The sequence below is a fragment of the Euprymna scolopes genome, chromosome 20 (genome assembly GCF_053919585.1).
Source record: "Euprymna scolopes isolate OS-2025 chromosome 20, ASM5391958v1, whole genome shotgun sequence".
NCBI lineage: Eukaryota > Metazoa > Mollusca > Cephalopoda > Sepiida > Sepiolidae > Euprymna > Euprymna scolopes.
Genome location: NC_136501.1, coordinates 86,858,792 through 86,871,921, shown reverse-complemented (window position 1 = coordinate 86,871,921; position 13,130 = coordinate 86,858,792). Strand labels below are relative to the sequence as shown.

Sequence of the window (13,130 nt, the reverse complement as noted above, 5' to 3'; positions counted from 1 at the left end):
TTCCCTTTTGTTTATTAAATATGGCGGATCAAGACATATCGTTGTCGTTTGCATATAATATTTGATTTTCTTTATATAAAAAATGCTTGATCAGTTTACGTAATTTTTGGAATGTGATATTTTCGTTACATAACGGGTACGTATACCATAAAGATGTTTTTATTTTTTTTTTAATAGGTTGTACCCAGGGCTTGCATCCTGACTTCTCATACGAAAGACGAACTATTACTAGCGTAGCGGTCTCCTTCAGTCAGCTAGAAAGCTTTTTAACCCACAAGTCAAATCAGCTAGATGTAAATTCATAATTTCGTCTATGTAATGCAAAACACTCCACATTCCACAAACCCCTAAATTGCGGCAAAATATTGGATGGGAATTGATTACCATCATCATCATCATCATCATCACCATCATCATCATGTTTACAACCACTTTAAAGAATTTTCCTTTTTCCTCAGTATACTTAAAACTAAACGGAACTATCATGAACGAAGTTTCTTTTCAAGAACTTCCTCTCTTTGGAATGGGGCTGCTTTCCAACTTCCCATGCTATTTTCGGGCGCGACCCTCTTTTTCGCTCTTAGCCGGTAACGGTTGAACTAGAAAATACTTTTTTGCGCGGTGTCCCTAAAACGAGGCAGCACGCGTCGGGCGACTTATGTAATGAAATCTCTCTCTCTCTCTCTCTCTCTCTCTATATATATATATATATATATATATATATATATATATATATATATATATATATATATATATCACTCTCTCTCTCACACACACACACACACACACATCACGCTCACACACACACACACACACACAAACATCACACATACACAACTATAACTTTTAGTCTCAAATCCTTCTTTAAAAAATTCTATTGCAATCACTGTATTAGTATTAGTCAGTTTCCAAAATTCTATGCTAGTCTTAATATTTTGTAGGAGTCATCAGTTTTTTACCATGGAAACTGGTTCGGTGAGTTAATATATATATATATATATATATATATATATATATATATATATATATATATATATATATAAACTATGTTTCAAATAGCAATTTAGGGAGTGGGCAAAATATAATATTACCCTTTTTGTGCTCATAAGTAAAATACTTTTTTAACATTTAAAGCCGATCACGGGTACACTGATAATTATCTTATCTTATTATACATAGCTGAGATACAAGATGCTTCCCCCACCTGCCTCCGATGAAATTGTGAATTACACTCAGAATCGTTGGACATTTTGATCATATGATTTAACGGCGATTAAATAAAGACTGCTGGACATTCATGACGCCAACTTGGGCTCAGGCATAAATAAGAGTTTGGGTTATAGAAAGAGTTCTGATTTTTTAATGTAATTCGTAAGTGACATTTAAGGAGGTGGGCGTTACTCCGTAGTAAAACATTTATTTGTATTAACTATTTGTGCGAGAGGTGACAGTGGTTAGCGACACGGACTGACGACCTGGATGTCCTAAGTTCGAATCCAGTTTGTTCCACAAAAACACTTTCACTTAGGATGTTGGCAACCTTCACGTGGTCCCTCCCGTAATCCCCGATGTTTGTCTAGAAAGAATTTCGACTAGAAAAATATCCAGAAAACCAATGACAACAATGGAATCTTCATTCATACGTGATGATGATGATGATGATGATGATGATGATGATGATGATGATGCACTATTTGTGCGTTTTAATGCACTAACTTGTTTGATGATTTTATTTCCATGAGATAACACTATTTCAGGCACAAATTCATCATAAACAAACGTTGGCTGGATTAATGCTCGAATACAACGATTTGATTGGTCGACTCCGACAGCGATGTGACCTTCCGGTAAACGATTACAATTTGAACCTGAACAACATTGAAGATTACGTGAACCGCAAGTTAAGTAAGAATACCAATTTATTTTCCTTGATTTAATTTATGAGGGAGGTTCCAAAAGTAATGCCTCTTATTTTTCATTCCACCCGAACGGACCAGAGAGGATTGCAAATTACATTGTTGTAAAGACTGAACTCATCCATTTATGACCTAAAAGTTTCATCTCTCTGTTGCAGATATTAACGATGTGTCATTGAATTCCTTCATGCAGAAAAACTTAAACTGATCAACATTCATTGGCGCCTGTTGAACGTTTACGAAGCCGATGTAGTTGATGCTAGCACAGTTAAAAGATGGGTTCGTCTATTTCAGAGTAGCGACAGAGATGTGAGTGACAAAGCGCTCTCCGGACGCCCATACACAGCCACTACCCCAGATCGACAGATAACAGTGAATGAAATGCGTGTCGAGTTGAATATACGTGTTAGTGTATTGGAAAAGATGTTTTCATCTCTAGGATACGGCAAAATGTGTGCTAGATGGATTCCACCGTTGCTCACGGCGTTGATGTCAGCAAAGTTACGAACTGAGTTCATTGATGGTGACACAGGTGTGAATGACGGAGCGAACTCTGAACTAGTACAACCGATGCATCAAAAGAGGCTGTCAAAGGTGCATTGAGAATGGTGATGACTATGTAGAAATATAAATTATGGAGTACATAAGCTTGCTCGTTTTAATGGTGTCACTCCTGTCTTTGTAGCTCTTCAACTTTTTCAATTAAAAAAAAAAGGTTTTACATGCGGAACGACCCTCATATTTTTGTTGCTGCGTTGCTTTAAACATAGAATACTAAAAGTAAACTTTATACAATTTAGAAAAATAATAACTGAAAAAAAAATAAAATGAAGTTTCGCTAAATGTTCAGTTTGATTAAAGTTTTACATGGAAAATATGCTTTTTCTGTAGTTTTATACAGACTTGAATGTGTCAAATCCGACTGTAAAATAATGTCAGAAAAGTAGAACTATTCTAAAGTCACATTATGCATTTAATTAGGCATCGCCAAAACTGGGGGGGGGGGGCAGGTAAGTACTTTTTGACGGACCGTCTTTTTAAAAATCTACCAAATATCAGGTAATTATCCAATTAATACGAAATTTTCAGCGATTATTAAGAGAAGAATGAACTTTATAACAGTGTACTTATTTTTCCTAAACGATATTTATATATGTTTCTTTTTTGCTTACAACCCCCCCCCTTGTTTTGAGGGGGTTCCAAATATGCCTAAAATAATCATCTGAAACTGAACAAAACATATTGTGTTGTTGTAAGGGACAGGATTATAGATTAAAAAAAAAACTTGTTTGCATACTTTATTTTGACGTCTGAATATCAGCACTTCGATTGTGTTTAATTATCCCGCTTTTGAGTTTTGAAGTGTGAAATTCGATGAATATGTTAAGTAAAATAATTGATTTAAGTTAAGCAAAACAAAAAAAAATTTTTTAATATTTATACGAAAAAAGCCATTTTAAAATCTTTGATAAATAAATTAACAATTTTTTTTAGCGAGCCGAATAATGCATGGCCATTATTAAAGAGGGCATGCTTTGAAGAATCGATGCAAAAGAAAAATCGATAAATATTATGTCCTTTGTGTTACAAATATTTTTTCGATCCCGTTTGAAAACGTTTGCCGCCTTTCGACTACGGTGGACCAAACGCGCTGAAATAATTTTTTTTATTTTGCTTTAAATTGTGGCCCTCCCCCCATTTTGGGGAGCCTGGCCCCCACACACATACACATTAAAAACCAAACTCATACAAATGGTCACCTATCTGGTACTTGCCAGGCTCAGCGTTAATAATACATTGAAATTTTCGTCAGTGAAAAATAATTTTTTTTTGGCTTGTTTGATCTTCCGTAGTTTGCTTTTTATCAAGTACAAATGTAAACATTGTAATCAAATCGACGCGAAGTAACTGGTTGCCTATATGAATAAGCGGAATTATTTGAAATCCGGGTACTTATATTATAATATTTTTGCATATTCTCATAGAAAATCACCCTAAATCTTAGACAAGAAATAAACACATTAATTCTTTCAAAAACCTCTTTGTTAAACTATTTATGTACGTTTTTTGTGCAAAATAAAAAAATGCAATTGTTAACTTTTGGGGAAAATTTAACATTTAAAATTTAATTAAAAATAGTAGAAAATGTTTTACATTATTCTGCTTTCTATATGATAAAATTCAGGGTTTTTATCTTTCTGGAAAAAAAAAAGTTACTCTTTTTTTTATTTTTATTTTTTTACGAGGTGGTCGCCACTTATCAAGGCCCGGAAGCTACTCAGGGATAAGGGTTATTGTAAGTACAGTACGTTAGTGTGGATATTTAAAGTGTCTATTTAAGGGGGCGGTTCATCAGGAATTTGTTTACGTTGGACTTGAAGACATCTAAGTTGTAGTCAGGAGGGGAGCAGGCAGACGAAACAGAGTTCCACGGGCGTGCAGTTCTAAGAAAGAAGCTTTGTTCATGGAATCTACGTTTTGATTTAGGCACAGATAAAGAGTGGGGAAAGTTTTTGACAGTGGATTCAGCTAGACGGGTGTTTTTTTGTTTTTTTTTGTAAAAGATTGGCGAGGGGGACCGGAGATTGGAGTTCAGACGAGCACATGCCATGGAAATAACGATAAAACAAAGATAGGCTTGCAACGTCTCTTCTGTGGGAGAGAGGTTGCAGGGAAGAGAAAAGGGCATCTCCCACTAAGTCACGAAGTCTATTTTGTACTCTGTCAAGGCAGGATAGTCTGTTTTTAGCAGCTCCTGCCCAGATACGGCAGCAGTACTCCATCCTTGGACGTACTTGGCTTTTATATAGATAGAGAAATGCATCAGTAGTGAGATATTTTCTGGAGCGGTAGAAGGATCCTACCATCTTTCCAGCGACCTTGGCAACAGACTTGATGTACGAGTTCCATTTCAGATCAGGAGTGAAGGTCAAGCCCAGAAGCTTGTCAAAACATAGAGGTTCTCCTAGACGAGAGCCATCCATTTCAGTTGATGCCAGATGGGGATCAGAGCGTTGATGATGTAAAGATAGGAGTTTGGTATTAAATGCATTAAAGGTAACCAGCCACGTCTTCCCCTACTGAACCACTCGTTCGAGATCAGAGGAGAGAGAATCAGAGAGAGCTTTGTCATTTACAGCTTTAGATGTGTTGTTGTAGATGTTGTGTCATCAGCATAGATGTCAACGAATGATTTAAGTATGTGTTTAGGGAGATCATTGATGTAGATCAAGAAGAGAGTTGGGCCCAGGGTGGACGCTTGCATTAATACTGTGGGCCTCTGATTTTTGTCCATCAACCACTACTCTTATGAGCCTATCAGAGAGAAATGATTTAATGATAGAGAGAATATTCCAGTATACCGCAGCTGGAGATCTTGTACAGTAGGCCTTTATGCCATACCTTGTCGAAGGCCTTTGATATGTCAAGAGCAATTGCCCTGGAAAGGAAACCTTTGTCAAGAGATTCACTAATCCTATGAGATATAACCGTTAGCACATCTGCGGTAGATCTTGCAGAGCGGAAACCATATTGCGTGTCACTAAGAAGGTTATTTCTGCTGAGGTGGTTGACTATTTCTCTATTTAATATGGATTCCAGCAACTTACTCATAACACACAGGAGACTTATTGGTCTGTACTGAGAGGGAGATGACTTTTCACCTGAGTTCTTAAATACAGGGCATACTGATGACGTTTTCCAGGGTGTTGGAAAGCACTTCTCCTTAAGGCAACGTTTAAACAGTTTCGTAAGTATGAGAGCAAGTTCTGGTTGAAGCTTTTTTAACACTATAATTGGGATGCCGTCAGGGTCAGTAGCTTTACTGGAATCAAGGTCCCAAAGGAATCGCGTAACTGGAAGATGAAACTTGGATTAGAAGTTTTTAATTCGACCGTGTGTGGATTTTACTATTCTTCGATTTTTTACCCTTCACCGGACTATCCATTCATGTGAAATCTATTTATCATTTTTTCTTTTACCTCCTATTCCCCTTACCTCACCCCTTTTTTTTAACCAAGTAAGGTCTGTGACTTACTTGTGGTTTCATTAAATACTTTTACATGCAAAATCCGATCCCGCATTTTGCTAATTCCTGCCCTCTGATGAGAAGTAGAGTATTTCTTCGAAACTCCGCGGATTAAGGACTATCCACTTATCTTGTGCTTCCTTTTTAAAATTAAATATGTTTTTAACTCTTTTTCAAGATGTTTTTTTTAACATTTTTTATTAATCATTTGTTCATATTATATATATATATATATATATATATATATATATATATATATATATATATATATATATATATATATATAATATGAACAAATGATTAATAAAAATATATATATACCATTGATAAATATTTAATTGATAAAAATTGAATTTTTCAAAACAGAATTTTTTTTTTTCAGAAAAATTCAGAAAATGGGTCAAGGGACAATCTCTGAATTGTATTCTTTGTCCAAACAATAAATTTTCGTATTGAAAAAATAAATTTTTCGGAGTGAAATTTAAATAAAAATACTACACACACACACACACACACACACACACACACACACACACATATATATATATATATATATATATATATATATATATATATATATATAGAGAGAGAGAGAGAGAGAGAGAGAGAGAGAGAGAGACAATGACTAGTAATTATAATTTCGCATACCCATCTTAGCAGCAGACAAATGGCGTAACGATTAGAAGCACTGACTGTTTCCTCGGGAGTCGAATTTCAATCCTGGCTTGAGGTAATTGCTAGTCTGCGATACAGCAAAACAGCCTGCCTTTGGATTTATATATATATATATATATATATATATATATATATATATATATATATTGAATATAAAAACTAGTGACTACACATATGCAAATATGTTTCAGTTACCACCCTGCTAGGGAAAATCACATCATCAGGCCAAGAATATCTCCGAAAGTATCAGTCAAAAACATTACTTTTTTATTTTAAAACCAACCTATAGGATTATATCATGTGTATATATATATATATATATATATATATATATATATATATATATATATATATATATATATATATGTTTGCGTTTATATTTATATATGTATGATTTTATCTCAACTTAAATGTTAAAAACGTTAATAATCAATTTTAATGTAACGAACGTTAATAATTGTTTTTGCACTGGTATAAGACTTATTCTTCTAAAATCCGTATTCCTTAAATAACCACTAAAAGTAGAGCCAGATGTTTAATGCTAACTAATAGCATAACTATAAAATCATATATTGGGAAATCCCACATCAATTTGTATAATGTGATCACTTATTTTATCTGGTTACCCTTTTACCCTTGGCAATGATATAATCCTATAGATTGGTTTTATTATTTATTCATATCGCTCTGTCTAAACATTGAGCACTCTTTGGTTTGACACATTGTGTTTTGTTTAAAAACTAAACAATAGTACCAATAATATATATATATATATATATATATATATATATATATATATATATCCGGCATGATCGTTTTGTAGTGTAATTCAAATCTTGTCGGTAACTGAATACTTGATGCTTCGCCAGGGTTATCGAGGTCTATTTTTATCATGACGCCATCACTAGACGGGGTGCCTACCACAGCCTAAGAGAGGCCCATCTACCCTCGAGAGAAGGATAGATTGCGCCAGTTCCTCAACCTGGTGTTTTACCTGCGGCACATACAGCGCCTCGCCTTCCGAAATGGTCACCCATCTGGTACTGACCAGGGTCAACGTTGCTTAACTCTGGTGATCTGGCGAAAACGAGTGTGTCAACCTCATTGTCCTGTATTTAAATACGACACAATCATGTAGACACACCGGTATATATATATATATATATATATATATATATATATATATATATATATATATATATATATATATATATATATATATATATATATATATATATATATATATATATATAAAGAATCATTGAATGACAAAAGTTTATATTCCAAATTTTATTATGTTGACCATCTTACAATTCATTCCTTTAATTCATTTGTGATATTTAATTCTTGACAGTATCCGTTTCGTAGCACAAAATCAATCACTTAATTATTATATCAATCAGTGAATTTATTTCGCCCTTATCTCATCAGAAGAAATTTATTGCTTCTCGTTCCCTTCCCCTCTCTTTCTATATTGACAGAATGATACGACAAGGGAAACAATATCATTACACTCATACCTATGAAGATTATATATATCTTCCGAGCTACGGGTTTCTGTCAATATAGAAAGAGAGGGGGGGGAGAATGAGAAGCAATAAATAATTAAATAAAGCTATGATAAGAGAAAAGTTATTACATTCGACTATGTTAAATTTTCAAGAGCTAATAAAACAGTTCATTAAGGATATGTCCGATCATGTATCGCCTTGTTTGACGTGTTTTATGGGTTCCCGTCGATTGTCTCGTCTGTTTAACTAACAGGAAAGAATGGAATTTGATCAAAATTGGAATAAGAATTCTAGACATAACATTATATCTTAATTTTAATCTTCAGAAAGGGACACGAACTGTTCTGTTGAGGTAATTAGTTTTAAACGTCATGGAAGTAGTTTTTATTAACTGTACAATGATACTAAAACATATTTTGGATTCCTCTGTTACACTGGATTAGTAGTAGTAGTAGTAGTAGTAGTAGTAGTAGTAGTAGTAGTAGTAGTATATACTCACAAGTCCTATCTGTTTTTATATTTATTTGGGACTAGTTTGCAGAATTCACCTACCATGTTGTTTATTGTTTCGTCTTTGGGTCAGAGAGTGTATTTTGGTTTTAATGTTGCTTGTTTGGTCGCGTCGCATTCTTAGGCTGTTAGTAACGATTCTGTTTCTCTATTAAAGTGTCCTTTTGGTGGCCATAGCCATGTTTTTTCGTGCAATATTTCTTTAGTCATATTATAAATTGCCTTTCTTGTATTTTCATTTTCTGTCTTCTGTATTTTTTTTTATCTTGTTAGGGTTTTTTTTTTGTTGTTGTTTTGTTTTTCTTTTGGGGGCAGTAAATCATCCTTTCTGTGTATTTTGTTATATATTTTTCTAGTCTTTTATCACATCGCAAACGAAGTCCTCCTTCCTCTTCTTCTATTTTTACATAGAGTTTAGCAGTATTATTATGGGTCGGATAAATGTTCATTAGTTTCCTATTCCAGTTCTTATTTCCCATTTTATGAATTGTTCGTACATGTTGCAAGTATAAATATTCCTACGCAATGTCGGCTCTATACTGCTAGTTTCCAATAATTAAACACCATATTTATTTCAGCGTACAATATTGCATTCAGTAAAGTAGCGGATGACGACAAGAAAATTTCGCTACAAAATATCAAAAGTTTCTTCTGGGATTGTCGACTTTATCCAACCAACAAGGAAATTCAAATGGCCATCAAGAAAGTCAGTCAAAGTAAGTATTCATAAAATTTACGTTTTCATTTCTATTTGATGATCGCATGAGTTTATTTATTTCATGGAAATCAACATTTAGATGCAGGTGTGTGAAAATATGGTTTTTCCACATAAGGTTAAAATTAAGTATAACGTGGAATTTTTAATTGAAAGTCCAGTTAGGGATAGAGCTACGTGTATATGATGTTACATCACAGACGGAAAATGGATGGTCAGATGTGGCGAATAAAATGATTAGGTCTCTTTTTTCCTCTTTCTGGTATACAAAAGAATGTGATCGAGATCTCGAATAGTTGTTCTCATTCCGTTTAAAGTGATGGATTGGGCATTATCTATTTAAACATGTTTATAAGAAAATAAAAAAATGTAAAAGAATTGTTCAACCCTATCGTTTTGTACTGTTCTTGATTAATAACGTTTATTAGATAATAGCCGGATAGAAGCATTTAATTGTCTGTTATCTATCTATCTATTTATCGATATATATATATAGGTCAATCTATCTATCTATCTATTTATTTATCGATATATATATGTATATATATATATATAGGTCAATCTATCTATCTATCTATCTATCTATCTATCTAGTCATCGAGCGATGAGTGGGCAACAGAGATTTAATGCGTTATTTTTGGACAACATATCAAACTTTGTGATCCGGTGGGTTTGCACCGGAAGTATGCAAGCGGGTACCGCACTACCGTGTTCCGGTTTGCGCAAGCATAGTTTTAGTTGGGTCCAAGACGCCGAGAAAGATGGATCGACTAAAACGTGTCTCCTCATGAGAGAAGGGGACGGTTTCAGAATGAAGATACTGAAACCCCCACAAGCCAAGAGTTCATCGATCACTCCCCTTCTGCTATGACGAATACCTGGGAGTAAATAAAATATGAAAAATCCTACAACGTCTGGGCCTATGTCTTGTGAAGCATCTTTCTTAAAGCAGGTTCGGCTCCCCAAGATGGTTAAAGAAGCTCCCAGAAGCAACCAGCAGAAACAGGTATGTCGTCCACATTATATGTTTGACACACAAACACGCACCAACAACACTAGTCGAGTCACGGGCCGTTAAGATAGAAATTTAGGACTCGAGGACAATAGTCCTTAATAGCACAAACACAGCGTATATACATATTGTCCGTTATTGTCCGATAAGAACACAACAGATATTTATTTAGTGTCACGTACGCACACAACACACGTACGATTCAACACTATATGCAACATATGGTAATTTGGTTTACGACTGTTGTTATTAAGAAGAAGAAGAAGAAGAAGAAGAGAATATTGAATGAATTCTTATCGTGTGTTATCTACACCACAAACTCCAGCTGTTTGCGTGATAAAGTGCAAAACCGCCATCCGTTTAACAAGGGGAACTATTTTGCATAATGATTGAATACTTAATTCGTGTTTAATACGCTAATTCTAAATCTTTTTTTTTCTCGTCAACTCTTTGTTAGAGTTCATACATTGATCCGTTGCTCTTTCTGCTTCTTGTTAAGACGGTTCTCGCTTCAAATCTGATGTTATTCTCTATCGCTACACGTCTACTATCAGACCATGTATGGAGTATCGCTGTCATTTTGTGGATAGTTAATCGTTATTGCATTTGAGGGTTCTTGATAAGGTGTAGAAAACGTATCTGTAATTCGCTCTTCTCTGTACTTTCTCTTTTATAGACGTGGTGTTGCTAATCTCAGTCTTTTCTATATAAATACTATTGTGACGTGTTTCTTTAAATTTTTCTGATCTATTCTTTGCTTCCTTCGTTCCAGATTATTTGATTCGTTTGTCTAGTGATCTTCTCAAATCGTTATTTCATCTGTAGCTTATTCCCAAGAACTGCAGGCTTATAGCATTCTTTTCCTGTTGACTTTTTTTCTCCTATCATTAGTCTTGGTTCTTTGAATGTCAATAGACATCTCTTGTCTTTCCTATAATCACGTTTTGTTCTCTTTATCTCCTTACATCAAGTGGATTTATGTCATGTCTAGAGCTATTTCCATAAAAAATGTTGGTTTTCATTTAAAAGCTTATTAAATAACTTAAAAGAAGAACAATTTTCTAAATATTTTTATCAATAGGGTTTGCAAAAAATGTACTCACCGAATGTTATGAAAAGGGACAGACCCGAGTAAGTAAGAAAGCAAAACTAGATAAGTTTGAAAATGAAATTAGGAAAAGACTAGAATCGAACCCAGTAGGCAAGTGTTAAAAAGTAATAGATATTGAAATCCTAGGAATGCAGAACGATTTTCATTGTTCTCGCAAATAACTAAATCTTATTTATGTCAGAGAAAGATATTTAATTTCTCAAAACATTTTATTATTCATTCTTTAATAAGTAACTGGATATTAAATATATCAGTTAATGAACGATACGAGTTTTAGAAATAATTAACAAAATAGTTTAAAAGAGATACAATTAAATTCAGGAATTTCTTTTGTTTATCAGAAGTGTATAGGTACATGCGCAAAATGCACAGGAAAATTGAAACGTGATCAAGTCACATTGGCTGACCATACTTCTGACGTCATAAAGAAAGGAGATTCTCAATATATTGAGAGAGGGTTCGAAGTTAGAAAAAGAGTTGGAGTTAGTCAGTTAGCTTACGATAGCCGGGCAGTGACTTAGTGAGAGCTGATGCCCCTTGGATGTAGGGGGGGATAGAACAATGTAATTGAAAAGACTTGAATCCCTGACAATCATCATCCAGCTGGCATGAATAAAGTATCATCCAATATTTGTAAAGTTGTCTCGTCGCCATCGTCATTACAACTAAAACGTAAATATGTTTTGTCTGTCATCTCTTAAATGAACTTGGTATAACCCCCTTCCAAGTAAATTGCATCCCCCGTCATCAGTAATGATTCTCCCCCTCTGATGTAAAAGAACTGTATTACACATTCCTTCAGTAATGAATTCGTATTTCCCCTCGATACGTCTTAACAAAAACTGTTGCAAAAATGTCTCTCCCGCCGTATTAATAATCTTGTCTCATCTCGTGATGTACCAAAAATATAAATGTCTCTCCCTCAGTAATGTCATTATCATCTCTGTTCAGAGTCCCCGAAATATGTACCCTGACTATTCAAAACGAAAACACAAAGCGAAATATTATCATATGATGATTATTTCCAAAGGAAACAATTATATATTATTTACAGTTTGTATTAATAATAACTAGCGGTGGTGCCCGGCGTTGCCCGCGTGTTTGGAGTTTTAAAAGAAGGAGGGGGAAAATTTTGGTAGGAAGGTAGGCTCGAACCCGAAGTACTTTTTCTTCAGGACTTATGTTCTGTCTTGATATTTTATGTTGTGTACAACGTTACATGTTGCATAACTTTCCTAACGTTTGCCATATAGTTACGTGCTTCAGCCTCTAAATGGTCCACGGCAGCAGAACCCGTTTAAAACTTCAGATAAGTATGTCCTATTTTAATTTTAAGGAAGTTTTCTAACATTATAGCTATTTCTGGCTATATTGGGGGGAGCAGATTAACAGTAAAATCAAAGAAAGTAATATGGTGTTATGTGCAAAGTAAAAACGTATGTAGTAGTGTCCTCATTCAATGCCGTGCTACGTCGGGCTTTTCATGCTAGTAAGTAATAAAATAAAGTATATAAGGTTTCGTTTGATTCTGTCCCGTGAGCTTCAACAGTATTACACTGGACAAATCAAATTGTCGGGAAGACAATGGAAGTGATTTAATTAAGTTATGATAAAAAAAATAGCAATTGATGGCAACAATTCACTCGAAAGCAG

General features: G+C 34.4%; 1 protein-coding gene across 2 annotated transcripts in view; it reads left to right on the top strand.

Moving 5' to 3' along the window:
* The window catches only part of LOC145241528 (uncharacterized), a 96,402-nt gene that overhangs the window by 59,132 nt on the left and 24,140 nt on the right, over window positions 1-13,130 (top strand). For both annotated transcript variants that reach the window (XM_080104573.1, XM_080104572.1), the window contains exons 8-9: window positions 1,758-1,905; window positions 9,218-9,355. In XM_080104573.1, coding sequence (XP_079960699.1) covers window positions 1,758-1,905; window positions 9,218-9,355 — 286 coding nt within the window. The remainder of the gene's footprint in view (window positions 1-1,757; window positions 1,906-9,217; window positions 9,356-13,130) is intronic.